The sequence below is a fragment of the Macrobrachium nipponense genome, chromosome 11, assembly GCF_015104395.2.
Source record: "Macrobrachium nipponense isolate FS-2020 chromosome 11, ASM1510439v2, whole genome shotgun sequence".
NCBI lineage: Eukaryota > Metazoa > Arthropoda > Malacostraca > Decapoda > Palaemonidae > Macrobrachium > Macrobrachium nipponense.
This window is the reverse complement of record NC_061087.1, coordinates 42,408,755-42,425,637: the sequence shown is the minus strand read 5'-3', so window position 1 is coordinate 42,425,637 and position 16,883 is coordinate 42,408,755. Positions and strand designations below refer to the sequence as shown.

Sequence of the window (16,883 nt, the reverse complement as noted above, 5' to 3'; positions counted from 1 at the left end):
CATTTTCAGATGAGTTACAATTTGTCACTCATTTCAAAAAGGCCCAGAAGTCTGAACGTGGAGCTCATATATTCCAATCAAGTTGTCAGAGGCGAGGCACTCCTCGCTCTTACGACCAGGAGAATAGCCCAGGTGTGCAGAACTCCAGAGGCTCACTCACAATCCTCCCACAAATCAGTGAGTCTCCTTATGTAAAGGACCAAGGGTTTGTATATCGTGTGAGAATAAATCAATTTTTGAAAGTAAATTGTATTTTTCCTAACAATACAAACCTGAGGTCCTTTACATTAATGCCCACCTCGTGCCACCCCTCAATCTGAAACCTGGGCCAAAAGGCAAAGTGAAGCATTTACTTCCGGGCTGGCATACCTACCTGCCTACTAGACGGTAGTTACTGCCTAACCACCTTGTTCAATAATTAAACGGCTGTATTCCAGCCTACTCTGAAAGTAATTCCTTATGTAAGAACCTCAGTTTTGTATAGTTAGGAAAAAGGGATTTTGACAAAGGAAAAATCTGTTTCTGGGGGAAGACCTGTGTCGTCCGGTGAAAAGTTCCTGTGGCTCACTTTTCTAAGTATAAATAGATCCTAAATATACCTGAGAAAAAGCTAGCAAGGTATGCTGAAGTTACTACCCTCAGCTCAAACACCCCAAGGGCGTCGGTATAAGCACTAGGGCGAGTGGAAGCCACTACTCACAGGTCTTCTGCCAATTAGAGGATTCCTCTTCAAAGTCCCTTCCCACGGCAAGAGCCGTTACAAAGGCTATTCCCCTTACCTTCCGCTCGCTCTCGCTACTATTACTACTACCCGCCCGCCATCTTCATTCCTGGAATAGACACCCAAGCTTGGACTGGTTAAGGGTGGGGAAAGAAGGGATGGGTTCACCGGGCGACACAGGTCTTCCCCCAGAAATAGATTTTTCCTTTGTCAAAATCCCTTTTCTGGGTTCGACCTGTGTCTGCCGGTGAAAAAGTATCAGAGAATTTCCATCCAAGTTTAACAGATACAAAACAAGTATGTAAAAGGGATAATGAAACCCAAGGTTCACTTAAAGAATAAATTTAATGCACTGTAATAAGGCAGAAAATTTACTTACTAATTACACTAGAACTTAAACTTATGGCTTAAAACTAGTAATAATAAGATAATATAATAAAACAATATAATAGAATGGTATCTGAAGCAATATACAAAAGGTATGTACAGACAAGTCAGTGATACCAATATGGTCTCAACACTATGTACATGTTCCAGTGACGGGATGGCAAACCAACCAGCCCGGCCCGGAAGAGAGAGGGTTGGCAGGGAATAAGAGCGAGGCAGGTAGGAAGGAGAGAGTATTAAAGGGAAAAAGGACTGACAAAAAGGCTAAGGGAAGGAGTTGATAAGACTCGGTCATTCAGGGGAGACTATGCTCCCTGCAGCCACTGTTGAGAATTTAAGGGCCTCTAAGTTCTTGAGATAGTGGCGTTTAAATACTGCTGGAGATTTCCAACCCGTATATTTCTTCAGGTCTTTGAAATTCATATTGTGAAAATAGTTAATGGAGGTAGCCACTGCTCGGATGTCATGGACGTGTGGGACTGAATCCGGGTTGGCTTGTTTAATAAAGTAGAGTATTTGTTGTCTAATACCTTCAAGAGAAATTGTAACACCTTTCTCTCTAATGAAAAGGGGGCCTGAAGATTTTTCGGAAGTCTTGGCCAAATAGGATTTAAGGGTAACGACAGGACACAATGATGTGTCCTGTGTCAGAGGAATAATTTTCCATGGAGCCCATCTGTTTTGTGGGTCCTCATTCTTAGCCAAGAACTTCCGATCTGGGATAGTAATACTTCACCCGACGGGAGGAATTCAACATGATCTGGATTTCTAGAGAGAGCCGAGAGTTCAGATATTCTGGCACCTGAAGCCAGGGCCATTAAGAATAAGGTCTTTCTGAGAAGGGTTTTATATATGAGCATGACTCATTATCAGTGTCTGAGACTAATTTAAGTACGTCATTCAAAAACCAAGAGACCGTACGAGGGCGGTCTATTGGTCTCAGACGGGCACATGCTCTTGGAATCGAAGAGAAGTATGAATCTGACAAGTTAATATTAAAGCCAAGCTGAAAAATCTTCCTTAAGGCCGATTTGATTGTAGTAATGGTACTAGCGGCTAGGCCTTTCTCAAATAGAGTTCTAAAGAACGAAATTGCCAGATTTGTAGTCATATTTTGAGCAGCTGAATTTTTTAGAAAAATGGCCAGTTTCTTCACTGCTGAATCATACTGCCTGATCGTTGATTCTCTTTTATCTGATTCTATGAATAAGATGTTTAGTGGATCAATACTAGCGTCCTTTTGGGCCACAAACTTCATGAAGTCCATAAAGTTAGGACACTCAGAATTCTTGAGGAAGCTGACACAGTCTGAGTTTGTACTACCTGTGTCAGTTCTGGACGGGGGATCCGTTTGGGCCGGAGATTCAGTTCTCGAAGAAGCAGAAACAAGTTACTATTTGGCCAGTTGGGTGCCACTAATGCCACCTGTCCTGTGAAAGATCTTAGCTTGTGCAGGACCTTCATCAGAATATTCACCGGTAGAAATAGGTAAATCTTCTTCCAATTGTTCCAATCTATGGACATCGCATCTGTGGCGTAAGCTGGAGGGTCCAGGTTGGGTGCCACGTAACATGGTAGTTTGTGATTGGATTCCATGGCGAATAGGTCTACTTGAAGGTGCGGGATTTGATTGCAAATCCACCGGAACGACTTCCTGTCCAGGGACCACACCGATTCCAGCGGAGTTGTCCTGGAAAGTGCGTCTGCGATAACATTCTTTACTCCTGCCAGGTGAGTTGCTGACAGGTGCCAATGATTTTTCGCCGCCAACGAAAATATCGCAATCAATACGTGATTTAGTTTGCTTGACCTGGAGCCTCCTCTGTTTATGCAGTGGACTACTACTGAACTGTCTGAGACTAACCTTATATGACTGTTTCTGGCCGGAGTCAGTTGCTTTAGGGTCAGGAAAACTGCCATCGCTTCTAGAATATTGATGTGGAACTGGCGGAACATATCCGACCACGTTCCCTGGACTTTCTTGTGTTGCGAGTAGCCTCCCCAGCCGCTCAGAGATGCATCCGTGTGGATAGTTAGAGAGGGCGGAGGGAATTGCAGTGGTACTGACTTGGCCAGGTTCCGGCGTTCCGTCCATGGACGGAGCCTTTTTGTTAAAATGGGTGGAATTACAGAGATCTTGTCCCTGAGATTGATGTTGGCTCTCTTCCTCCAGACTCGATTGATATCCTTCAATCTGGCTTTCAATAGGACGTACGTCACCGACGCAAACTGTAGCAAACCTAGGATTCTCTCTTGGGTACGCCGAGAAGCTTTTTTGTTCTTGAGGAACTGTTTTGTAGCTGTCGCTATCTCCTTGACCTTCTTGGATGGGAGAGATAATTTGTGCTTGTTTAGGTCCCATTGGATTCCCAGCCATCGGAAGCAGGAAGGAGCCGAGATTTTTCCTTGTTTATCTGGAAACCCAGAAATTCCAAGAATTTTATCACCTTGGCTGTTGCTTTGAGACACTTGTCGACGCTGGCTGCCCAAATAGCCAGTCATCTAGATAGGCTACTAACATTACCCTTTGAGTTCTTAGTTCTTGAACTATCGTCTCTCCTAATTTGGTGAAAACCCTGGGCGCAATGTTGAACCCGAACGGCATGACTCTGAATGAGTAAGCCTGCTTTCCTAGCTTGAAGCCTAGGTACGGAGAGAAGTTCCTTGCTATCGGAACAGGATATTAAGCGTCTGTAAGTAAGATCTATAGAGGTGGTGACAGCCCCACGGGGAAGTAAGGTCCGCACCTGCGACTTCCTGCATGCTCATCTCACCATAACAAAATCGTACAGGTCCGTTTGGAAAGTCTGTAGCAGAGCTTTCGTAAGGACCCGGAACAACTGTTCTTCATTGTAGGTTGATGCTACCAACTCCGCCGCAGTGACGGAGTTGATAGACCTTCCTAATCTGGTCCTTGCCTCGAATTCCACTTTGACCAAGTGGTCCGGAAACCTAGGTAGCTTCTTGGTGAATAGGGTGGAAGCGCAATCCGGATCGAGTTTACCTGCCGTAAACGTAGCCGGAGCGTCATTCCAGAACTCGACATCTGCAGGGAAGAGTTGAGAGGTAGCCTCTGTCTCTTTTAGCGCTGGTAAGGGCTTATCCTCCGCCACCGCTTGCATAGTTAGTTCCGCCACCTTGGATGTACAGGGTGACGGAACTCCGTTTGGGGTCACAAACATTGTAAAGCTACCTTTATGGGGCATCGGTTTGGTGTTAACGCAACCCCAGTCGGAGAGGGTGCGAACCCAAACAGCTTGAAGATCACTGTCTCCTTCGAGACCTTGTCTACTCTGACTAGCGCATGTTCTGCTAGTCTGACAAATCCGGGGAATGGGAATTGGAGACCCGGCGGGAAGAACTCAAAGTCCTCCACTGGGCGGGTTCCGCACCCTTCAATTGTCAACTTCCCACCTGAGAATGGGGCATGTAAAGCCAACCGCCACGGGTTGTTATTCTCGAAGGCTGGCAGCTTTGACGCATCCAGCACTGTCATGGACAGAGCCGGGGTTCCGGATTGGAGGAATCAGGCCATCATCTCCTCCAGGGGCCTGATCCTCTTGGTCAGGGACGTTATTGCCTGGCCTGAGGTATCTGAGCCCGAGGCGAGTCTTATTGACTCAAGCCTCTTGTCAACCACTTCCCTAACCTTCGATATTAGAAGGTTAGCGAAGGCCTCCTGGTCAAATCTGGACTCCGTCGCCTTGGATTTGGCGGATTTGGCTGTCGACCCCTTAGGAGGGGGAGAATCCTTGGCAGCAGGCGACTTGACAGCAGAAGTCGACAGCTCCGGGGCCGACGACGACTTAGTCGCCGCTGATGGAGTCGGTTTCGATCCCTTTGGAAGGGATTTCGGTCTTACCGAGTTAAGCTTGGGAATGAATGAAAGCGATCATTCCCAAGCAGGGGTGGACTTAGAGAAGCCTTGGAAAGAAGAGGAAGAAGAAGGAGTAGGACTTAAGAGACTACCTGCCTCACTTACCTCCCCACCTACCTCCTCCTCGGTGGCCATTGGTTGGCGGTGAAGGCAATCTTGTTCCTCCGGGATGGGCAGCGTCCCCAGTCGGATGGACTCTATGATGGGGTTGGCAATATGCACCGGAACAGCCTTCATAGCTGTGGCCCCCGGATACAGAAGGGAGCACAGATCTTCAGCCAGGACGTATGGCTGTCCCGCCGGCGCATTCTTCCCAAAACCTGACACCAAACCCCTAAGCGCCACCCTTGCCTCATTATGGAGGGACAAGGAAGCCTGTAAGAGAGGAAATCGAATTAACATTCCACTCGGGGAATAGTATCTATAAGAAACTTCTTAAGTTATTGTAACAGAAATTCCATGCAAATGACGTAGTAAGGATACTTACTTTCTCATCAGAGAGAATAGACACCATCTCATAGCAGACGGTGCACGCGTCCGGGTGCCAGACCATGTAGTGCTCAAGTTGCACGGCGCAGTTTGTGTGCGACCGGCAGACTACATGGCCGTAGGGCTTGCCAAGGGTAGCGGAGTACCCTACCGCTTGACAACAGACCATCTGTAAGTTTAAAATTTTCTATGAGTATTAGCACAAAATGCCGGAGTTAACTCCGGCGAGAGCATGCACCTTAACCTAGATATTGGTTCAAGACTTACTCACTAAATGATTTCAACTCACTGAATGAATAAAAGAAAATCTCTGGTTGTATTTGCCTGCTCCTGATTCCGTCCTTCGAAAGGTAGATGTATGTCCAGTATGTGGGATCTGAGACCCGCTGGACCGGAGAAGAGGAAGGACCTAATCTCTATTACGGTCGGCTGAATCAGAAGGCTACGAATTATTGTAGTCGAATACCTGACCCATCCACCGTCCCCACCAGAGTGGGGAACGACACGAGAACGGAAACTGAGCTGCGGCAACTTAGTACAATAACTCCGGCGGCGGGTGTGAGGGCGAGTCACACTCCGTCGGCACCTTAAAGGTCTGGAGATATCTACAGAGTAGTCCCCAAAGCTTAGCCTACTCAAAGTCTCATCTCTCATTTTCATAAGTAATGCCGGCGGAAACGGGCTGAAGCAAGCGGATCAGGGGAAGGTAATTCCTCTGTCTGAACCTTAACGCATCTAGGGGGGAGCGTAACTCCCAGCCCGAATCCATAGCCGGGGGAGGACAACTGGGAGGAGAGACCACTGAGTGGCGGAGCAGTATAAATGTACAATCCGGTGCGATGTCCGCTGGCTGGTGCAATGCTAGACTACCGTAAAGCCGGCGGAGCTATCCACTCGGAGACATAAGGTGATTACATATACTAATACCAGTAACCCCACCGCTCCAACCCCTCTCTTCCCCACTTAAGTGAAAAAGCTCGAGCGGCCGTTCATCGATAAGACTACTAGAACCGCGAGCTATAAGGCAGCGTCAGGCAGAGCCGAGCTAGGGAGTGGGGGAAGGGGGGAGGGGAGGGGTGGGGGGGTTATGTAGGTGGGGTGGTCAGTCGTGATCGCCTCGCCACCAACCCAATCAGAGATAGACACCTACTGAAGGCTGTGTAGCCTACTACTACAGGGGTAGTAGGCCGACTGGGCCTATGCACATCGTGATTGATACAGCGACCGATAGGTGATCACTCGCAAACGGGAGGTCATGGCCTACTACTAAAGGTTATACTAAAGGAGGCTAGGCCAGGACGATATACATACCAGACCACTTAATTTACAAGTAATACAATAAATAATATATAATAATAATGAGGCATCATGGAAGAGTTGCAAGAGGAACATAAGGTGAAAGGAGAATACCCAGTATGGATCTAGCCTAACCTTCAGAGATCACTACGGAACCGGTCAGGTAGGTCAGATAACCTCCAAGGACATCATGGTGTGGACGGTGGCCCTCGACCAAACCCTCCAAATTCGAATTTTTCGACCTGGACAGGTAGGGAGGATAGGTCCAACAATATGATAAGAGAGAGACTCTCTATCCTTGATATCCTCCCTGCTAGCACCGTAGCACAGACTGGGGAGAGGCATAAGGGGTATAGGGGTAGGGGCACCTGGCCTACCTTCCAAAACCTAGCCAAGGCTTGCTTGGGTAAGCCAGGGAGGGAAGCAACTCTTCCAACCTCTCAGTGATATGAAAATCATCAACGTGCATAAAATCAAATACCTATCTGGTTCGCATTAAACAATAACGCATGCATGTCATCACATCGGGAGAGAGAGAGAGAGAGGACTCTCTCCTCTCCAATGATAAATACGATAGGCTACTAGTAGCCTAACAAAATTACATATACAATATGTGATAAAATTACGCACAGAGAGGCATGAACACGCTCTTGAGAAGCTGGGGGGAAACCAGAGGTTAGAATATAGATTAATCAACCCTTCTTTAAAAACCCCAGAGGACGTCATGAGCGTGTTAGGCCTTCCTTCCGAACCAATCCGAACTCGGTCTGCTAAATAATTAAGTACGTGATCCGAAAAAATGTCACTGATGACTGTAATGAATATAAAATTAACATAAAATTAAAAATAAAAGGGAAATAACGAGTAATAACAACACACGTGCTCTGATGATGCACCCAAAATGGCGGATGAACTAGCGGTGCCCCCAAAATGTTTTCTTAGGGGCCGAAGGCAACAAATGGAATGCATCGTAACGATACAAATTACGAAAACACCAATTGGAACACTCAACTTAGATGAAGGAGGAAGTTCCACAGAGGACATCACTGGTTTCTAGATAAAGCACTAAGGGAGCTCTGAGACGCGTGTTGCACTCACAGAGCTAATTACAGGAATGAAGATGGCGGGCGGGTAGTAGTAGTAGTAGCGAGAGTGAGCGGAAGGTAAGGGGAGTAGCCGTGGGAGGGACTTTGAAGAGGAATCCTCTAATTGGCAGAAGACCTGTGAGTAGTGGCTTCCACTACGCCCTTGGGGTGTTCGAGCTGAGGGTAGTAACTTCAGCATACCATGCTAGCTTTTCTCTGGTATATTTAGGATCTATTTATACTTAGAAAAGTGAGCTACAGGAACTTTTCACCGGCAGACACAGGTCGAACCCAGAAAACACAAGTTACTTTAAAAAAATTTATATTTAAATTGTGATATTTATCGTTTCCTGATTTTTGATATGCCAACCTTCGGTCCGTTGTTCACTAGTTTAAGCAACTATGAGGAAATGACATTTAGAAAAATAAAGAAAACCTCTATAAAATTAATGCAGCTGATGTAGCAATAATTTTTAATAAAACATATTATTACAGGCAGTCCCTGGTAATCGGCGGACTAGGTTATCGGAGATCCAGTTTTATGGCGCTTCTCTAGCCCCATAAAATTGGCAATACTATATGGCACCATAACGGGACAAGTTCTAGTTATCGACGCCATAAGAACCCTTATGGCGCACCAGAAGGGTGCTTATGGTGCTGATAACCGGTTATCAGCGCCACAAGCCCCATTATGGCCCCATAAATCACTGAGTTTTGGTTAATGGTGGTTTTCGCTTATTGGCACACCCCCGGGAACAGAACCCCTGCCGATAACCGGGGAACTGCCCCTATTATTATCTTAGGTTTATTTCCTCTGACGTGTCAACAGCACACAGGTAGTCATCTAAGAGAGTACGTATACAAAAAAGTGAAGTAAGACATGTGGTTTACAGATATTTATAGCAGACAGGGCATGTACAATCGGTGGTTAGGTCAGTAAGCAGGGATTTTAATTGGTCGTTGGTTGGTGACGAAATCTGTCCCTGAGGCGTTGAGATCTCCTAGGTCTGTCCGGGGTTGTTGGTGGGGTTGGGTGTTGCTTGGGGTACCTGCCACCTGAGTGGTAGGTATTATAAGCCATCTAGGTGACATGTCATCTGCTCATTCTCGTCTGCTTACCTTTCTGCTCTTTCTCTCTCTGCATGTTCCTCTCTCTCTCTCTCCCTCTCTCACTCTCTTTTTCTCTCTGCTTGTTCCTCTCTCTCTTTATACGTATGAGTTGCCAGATGCCACAGATTCCTTGCTTTACAATCTTTGATTGTTTCTAACCAGTTTCCAGCTGGCACAAGATTATCTTATTGTTAAGACCGAAGATTTGTCAGCTTTGAAAAATACAAATTGGTTAAAAAATTTGTCATTTCAGATCGATGAAACAGAAGCATGATTAACTGATGCAATTACAACAGTATGTAATAGCAGTGTAGAAGTGAAGTACTCTTTTAATTACTATTGTTTTGAATTTTAGAACAGAATTTGATTGGGCATAAGCTAAAGTCTTTTCAAGAAAAATCTATGGAAAACTTGTAATATTGACCTAGAGAGGCGTTCAGAGTGTGGGTTGTTTCTACATTTTCACCCCTTCTATAAAGATGAGAGTACTCTCTAGGGATTTCCCAAATAAACCTGTAAAAGGATTAGCTTAGTGATGAAACAAATGAAATTTGTTGTTCATGTTATGTATTTTTTCCCTTACAGAAGGAAAATCTGCACCACCAAAACTTCACAAGTTTATGCACCCAAAAAACCCATATCGTACTCCACCAAGTTTTAAGAAACTTGCTCAAAATTATGTTGGGTTTAGAGCCCACTGCACATATGAACTTGATGGAAAAGTTCGCTTGAATTTTAAAGACCCTTTGGCATTGCGAGAATTAACGACCTGTTTGCTGGATCAAGATTTTGGCCTTAAGGTATGTAGTACATAGCCCTATAATTTCTACTTGTTCCCACACAATATACAAACCCTCGGTCCTTTACATTTGGAATTACTTTCAGCGAAAGCTGGAAAATGGATGCTAGACTTTTGAACAAGGTAGTAGTTAGGTAGTTAAACTAACAATCTAGGGTGGCATTCCCACCCACCTGAACGTGCACACTCCACCTTGCTTTCAGCCATCGTCATGTCAAGAAGCATGTTCACCTCTCTCTCTTATCTCTCTCTGCCCGACTGTCCGCTACCTGCAATTTTCCCGGTGGAATCTTTGTTTTTTTTTGTGAATACTAGTTGGTATATTTGCTGTTTTCATTATGCAAACCCAAGAATCATCAAATCCTGCCCATAAATCCACCGCCCCCACCCCACGTGTATGTACCGGGTTGCTGAATAAATGATGTAGTAACCTCCGATCATCAGTGGAAGTGGATCCTCATGCCCTTTGCACTTCTTGCCGGGTGCAAGATTGTAATCCTGAATTGACTCGTAGTGAGTGTTGCTCGTGGACTTCTGTGCCGTGGGTGAAGTTTGTAAGGAGGAAACTTTATTGGAAGAAGAGCACCAAGGTGTCTTCTGAGGGTTATATGCCCCCAAGAACTCCCTTGGTGGTCGACCCTTCATCCTTGTTTCTTTCTCCCGGCAGGCTTCTCCTTCTCCTTTGGGAGAGGCCTTTCCTTTGCCCTCTTTGTTCATTTTGTTGAGCTCTCTCATATCTAACCCGACTTTTCCTTCTTCAGGTGTGGTGGAGGAGCAGCCAACAGAACCGTCAGTAGCTTGGCTCTCATTGGGGCTTGTGGGGACTCAGTCTCTCCCAGCTCTTCTGGCTCATCAGGCCAGACCTGTGGTTATGCACGTAGTGGAGAGAGACCAATTACCACCACTGTCACCACTGTTTTGTAAAATTTTCTTTAATTTTTCCCTCTTTGCTTTATTAATTTAGTTGTAAAAGATGATTATTTATGTTTGAATAACGATATCTTACCAAGAGCCCTCTGGGAAATTTTGTATTTGACTTAACAAAAATTAAAAAAGAGCTTGTTTAAGTGGCGCTTTATTTGAATCCTGAATTTTCTGTTCCTGCTTTGATGTCTTCTGTCTTTGTTTGCTCCCATAATTGCTGTCTGAGTGGAACGAATATTTAGTGCCCAGACCAGGGATTTCTTTGGATATAGTTGCTGAGTCCCATTTTTGTGTAGTAAGGCAGAATGAAGGAAGGAAAATTAAGGAAGAGCCATGCCGCCGCCCATTGATGGGCTACCCGGTTGTCAAACGCATTGCAAGTTGGACCTTCTGAACGTGATCTAAGTGGAGTTACAAGAAGCCACAAAAGGTGGAATAGTATCTAACTTCAATAGATATGCAAAGTCGATTCAAGGGGACAAAGAAAATAACATAAAAATACCTTAATTTTATTACACAAATCTCAGACAGAAATAACACCTGAACCTCAATGATACAATAATTAATGAAACACTCACTCTTAATTCCTGTAAAAGAAAACAACTACACAATTAAAGATAGGTCATCAACACATACATACAAAAAGGGGAGAGGGTCCAGAAAGAAGGAGACAAACAAAAAGTAAGAATACCCTAACAAATACAATCTACTATCCCTAACAACTTCCTCAAACAACTTTATGGGTCTCCTCTTGGAGGACAGTGACAAACTTCACATCTGGAGGTTTAATCTGGGTGGCAGGGAAAATTGATCCCAAACTATGGTTTTGGTAGGCTTTCACAAGGTCCACAAAAGATGTCAACAGAGGATCAAGGACTGTGATTTTTCAGTAAATAAAAACAGGTACAGTAGTGCCTCAGGTTTCAAAATTAATCCGTTCCGAAGCAGGCTTCGTAACCTGATTTTTTCATATCTAGAACTACATTTTACATATAAATTGCCTATTTCGTTCCAAGCCCTACAAAAACACCACATAGATTTTATAATAAAGCTAAATTGACCAATAAACAATGAAATACCCAATCGGCGATTTGCAGCAAGTTTTGAAATTCTGCCGTGACGTCAGGGACTTGAGCTATATTTATAACTACCAGGTGAGAATGTTCAAAAACTTATTTATCATGAAATAAAATTTTTTTTAAGTAAATTGTATTTTCCCTAACTATACAAAGCTGATGTCCTTTACATTAATGCCCAACTCATGCCTCCCCTCAATCTGAAACCTGGGCCGAATGGCAAAGTGGAGTGTATTACAGCTGGGCCTACCCAAGCCTACCAGACGGTAGTTACTGCCTAACCATCTTGTTTGGGGATTTAACGGCCGCATTCCAGCGTATGTTGAAAGTAATTCCTTATGTAAAGGACTTCAGGTTTTTATAGTTAGGAAAAATACAATTTACTTTTAAAAAATTGTGATAATGCACCTTTGCATTATGCACTATGCGGCACCAGGAAGACCCTCTTTCTTGAAGCATTGTCAACAGTTAAGTAGGTACAGTGAAGTGCTATGTGCTGTTAGATAAAAGTTGGATTTTCTAAGAGGATGCAGATTTTTCATTCACCCTGTGCTGTTTAAGGAAAAATATGAGAACCCTGGCCACTTTTCCTTCATATTGAAAGTCTGTTGGAAGTTTTGGGCCCCAAAGATGAAGAGAGATTTCTGTGCCTAATAAGAGCCCTGAGGTATTACCTCCTTAGAACAGAGAAAATTCAAGGCCCTTCAAGCCCTTCAAGCAGTCTTCAGTGCTTAGTGAAGAATATGGCTCACCCTCCCTTGTCGCAAGATGCCCTGTCTTTCATCTTGAGAGGTCAGATAACTGAAGCTCATTCTTTGATTTGTTAGCCTTCAGGCATAATTTATTCTTACCTTCTATTTTACAAGGAACTTATTGGAGGTGTGAGTACTTCAATATTTGCCACTCATTATCTTTATGATGTAGAAACTGTGTATGACAATTGCAGTACCCTGGGTCTGTTATCAGTGGCTGGTATGGTGTTGGGGGACGCAACATAGTCTTTCAACCTTCCTATCATCATCTCCTTGAACTAAGGTGTCGAGTTTGAGGGGAGCCTTGGGATACTGTGTACTACCTGGAGAACCCACCAGTCGTCGTGTTATTATGGGTGGGTGTTATGTAATGTAATACCTGGTTTAGGTATTTATGTTGGTACTGTGCAAGGTAACCAACTGTCTTATCCCTCGATACAAGCTCCCACTAATGTAGAGGTGCATCAGGATTACTTCACCACATCCTACACGGTTAAGATACATGCCGACCTGAGGAGTATCTACCTGGAGCAGCTCTCTTACCAGGTGAGGGACAACAGGCATTGTATCAATGGTAGCAATTTCATATTCCCTAACTTATTGTTATCATCAATAATGTTTGGGAATAGAGGAGTCCACTTTTCCTCCCTTCAGTGCAATGTGGGATTCAGCAAATATTAAGTACCCTTGGTAGTTACAAAATATTAAAAAAAAGAATATTTTTACAATAAAATAAAGAAGAATTTTTAGACAATAACAAAATAAAGTTTTAATTATACAACTTCCCCAGTACAGGCGGTCCCGGGTTACGACGGTTCCGGCTTACGACGTTCCGAGGTTACGACGCTTTTTCTTAAAATATTCAATGGAAAAATCCGTCCTGGGTTACGACGCTTGTTCCGAGGTTACGACGCTGACGCTTCCGACGCTCCGAGTTAACGACGCTATTAAAAAAACGCATACTATGATAAAAATCCTTTATAGTTTAGCACAGATATTAATAAAAATAAGTTTCTGGTTAGATTACAACAAAAATTTTGAGATTATGATGATTTTCGACACTTTTTATGTTGTATTTTTCTATGTTTTTTAGTGACGCCTCATATGCGGAACTAGTTTTTCCGAGCGAAGAATGAAACATACTAGTTTACATATAACAGTCCAAAAGCGCAAATAATGAAAAAATCATTGCTTGTTTCCAGTAATAATACAAAACGAAGTTTCTGGTTAGATTACAACGCAAAATTGCCCAAGTATCCAAAGAGAGACATTATCCAGTAATTTGATCAGAGAGAGAGAGAGAGAGAGAGAGAGAGAGAGAGAGAGAGAGAGGCGTCTTCCGACGCTCCGAGTTAAGGACAGAGAAAGTGTTCTGTTTCGTTAAACGTGTGGCCTCTGACTCATGCCAGTAAATGTTTTGTTGATACTAATAATATAAGCCTATTTAAAGATACGTTTATATTTAATAGTCTATATGATACGTAAATAGTAATCAACTGTTCTTGTAGCCCTCAATATTTGGCAAAATCGAAGTATCCAAAGAGAGACATTATCCAGTACGTAATTTGATCAGAGAGAGAGAGAGAGAGAGAGAGAGAGAGAGAGAGAGAGAGAGAGAGAGAGAGACGCTTTGGCAACAATGGTCTCGGGGGTTTTTATAGCTTCCTTCTGCTTGATGATCGTGGATATTGTAGAAGGATTTCGACCATACTCGTTTGCCAAATCGACGATACGAACGCCACGTTTCATGCTTTGCTATAATTTCATGTTTTGCTTCCATCGAAATAATTTTCTTGGGTTTTTTCTTATCACCTGCTTTGTCTTTAGCTTTGAGACCCATGGTTGTTAATAATAAAATAGACAAAATAACACGAAAATAGGCGCAAATACAACGAACTAAACAACGACGTGTTAACATGCAGCACCAACAAACAAAACAGACTGAACGCCATTTATCGTCGCCTATACAACTAACACTCATCGCAAAATCGTATCTCAAATATTTCGTTGTATATCAAAGCTTGTATTTTCGCAAATTTTCTGTTATATCTCAAAACATTCGTATATTAGGGCAATCGTATGTCAAGTTTCCAATGTATTTGATCAGAGAGAGAGGAGAGAGAGAGAAGAGAGAGAAGAGAGAGAGAGAGCGAGAGAGAGAGAGAGAGAGAGAGAGAGAGACGCTTTGGCAACAATGGTCTCGGGGATTGACGTAATGTTTATTTTCTGAACAGATAGGACAGAGAAGTGTTCGTTTCATTAAACGGCCTCTGACTCATGGCAGGAAATGTTTTGTTGATACTATATATAAGCCTATTTAAAGATACATTTACTTTTAATTAGTCTATATGATACGTAAATAGTAATCAGCTGTTCTTGTAGCCCTCAAGATTTTTGCAAAATCACTCCAGGTTGTACGTAAAACTTCAAGAATGGTAGTGTCACCAGAGGATTACAATAGTTTTTACCTTCAAGAACCAGCATTCTTTTATGAAAATAACTCCAGGTTGTACATAAAACTACAGGAAAACAACATGTAGTGTAACCAAAGGATTACAAGTAAGGTTTTTATAACTTTTTATTAGTTTAAGACATATTCCAAGCGTCGTTCCGGCTTACGACGATTTTCGGCTTACGACGCCGTCTCAAGAACGGAACCCCCGTCGTAACCTGGGGACTGCCTGTATTATATAGCTAAGAGTTTCAATCGCCAGCAGTTAACCCTTAAACGCCTATTGGACGTATTAAACGTCGACGAAAATTGTCTGTTGGCTGACAAATTGACGTATGAAACGTCGACGCAAAAAAAGTTTTTAATTTTTTAAAAATTCGCAGAAAAATAATTATAGCTTACTTGGCGAAAACTTTTGAATCACGGACGTTGAGGTATGCTGGGAGTTCACGGATCAAGCTGTTGTTTTGTTACAATCGTTATCCAGGCGCGCAAGCGCGATTTTCTTTCTTCTCGCACTAAAAAGCATCAGCGACACATCTCAGAAATTATTTCTTCACTTTGCAATCATTTACCTTCATTTTACAACAAATTGGAAGCCTAGCACAATATTTTGAATTATGGTGAATTTATGAAAAAAACATTTTCCTTACGTCCGCGCGGGAACTCCAAAAAAATCAGAAATTTTTTTGTCCGATTGGTCGAATGTTTGCACCGTTTTATAGTTAGCCGAAACATAAAGTTGTTTTACATATGGAAATGTGCACAATTTCATGAATAATACAACTAAAAAACAACCCATGGTTGTAGCTTTTATTAGTTTTGAAATATTTCATATAAATAACCATAAATGCCAAAATATCAACCTTCGGTCCGACTTTGACTCGGACCGAAAAGTGGTTGAAAAACGCAACTTTGTAAGCTAAAAGCTCCTTACATTCTAATAATATTCAATCATTTACCTTAATTTACAACAAATTAGAAGTCTCTAGCACAATATTTCTATTTATGGTGAATTTATGAAATAAAACTTTTTTTTCCTTACGTCCGCGCGGTAACTTCCGAAAAAATCAGAAATTTTTTCGTCCGATTGTCGTAATGTTTGCACCGTTTTATATTAGCCATTACATAAAGTTTTATATATAAAAATGTGTGCAATTTCATTTAGAATACAACCAAAAACAACCAATGGTTGTAGCTTTTATCAGCTTTGAAATATTTCATGTAAAAAACGGTAAGTGCCATAATTTCAACCGTTCGGTCAACTTTGACTGAACCGAAATGGTCGAAAACCACAATTGTAAGCTAAAACTCTTACAGTCTAGGTAATATTCAATCATTTACCTTCATTTTGCAATAAATTGGAAGTCTCTAGCGCAATATTTTGATTTATGGTGAATTTTTGAATAATACTTTTTCCTATGTCCGTGTAGTAACTGCTGAAAAAATCAGAAATTTTTTCGTCCGATTGTCGTAATGTTTGCACCGTTTTTATTTTAGCCGTTACATACTTTTTATATATAGAAAATGTGTCTATTTCATGTAGAATACAACAAAGACTACCCATGGTTGTAGCTTTTGTCAGTTTTTGAAATATTTTCATGTAAATAACAATAAATGCAAGATTTCAACCTTTTGTCAACTTTAACTCAACCAAAATGGTCGAAAAACGCAATTGTAAGCTAAAACTCTTATATTCTAGTAATATTCAATCATTTGCCTTCATTTTACAACAAATTGGAAGTCTCTAGCACAATATTTCGATTTATGGTGAATTTATTAAAAAAACTTTTTATGTCCAGCGGTAACTCTTCCGAAAAAATCATAAATTTTCTTCGTCTGATTGTCATAATGTTTTGCACCGTTTTATATTAGCCGATACATAAAGTTTTATATATGGAAATGTGCGCAATTT

General features: G+C 42.5%; 1 protein-coding gene across 4 annotated transcripts in view; it reads left to right on the top strand.

Annotated features, from left to right (window-relative positions):
• LOC135205507 (RNA N6-adenosine-methyltransferase mettl16-like) overlaps positions 1-16,883 on the top strand; it is a 426,335-nt gene that overhangs the window by 45,871 nt on the left and 363,581 nt on the right. For all 4 annotated transcript variants that reach the window (XM_064236270.1, XM_064236253.1, XM_064236244.1 and 1 more), the window contains exon 2: positions 9,551-9,765. In XM_064236270.1, coding sequence (XP_064092340.1) covers positions 9,586-9,765 — 180 coding nt within the window. In that variant the 5' untranslated portion in view covers positions 9,551-9,585. The remainder of the gene's footprint in view (positions 1-9,550; positions 9,766-16,883) is intronic.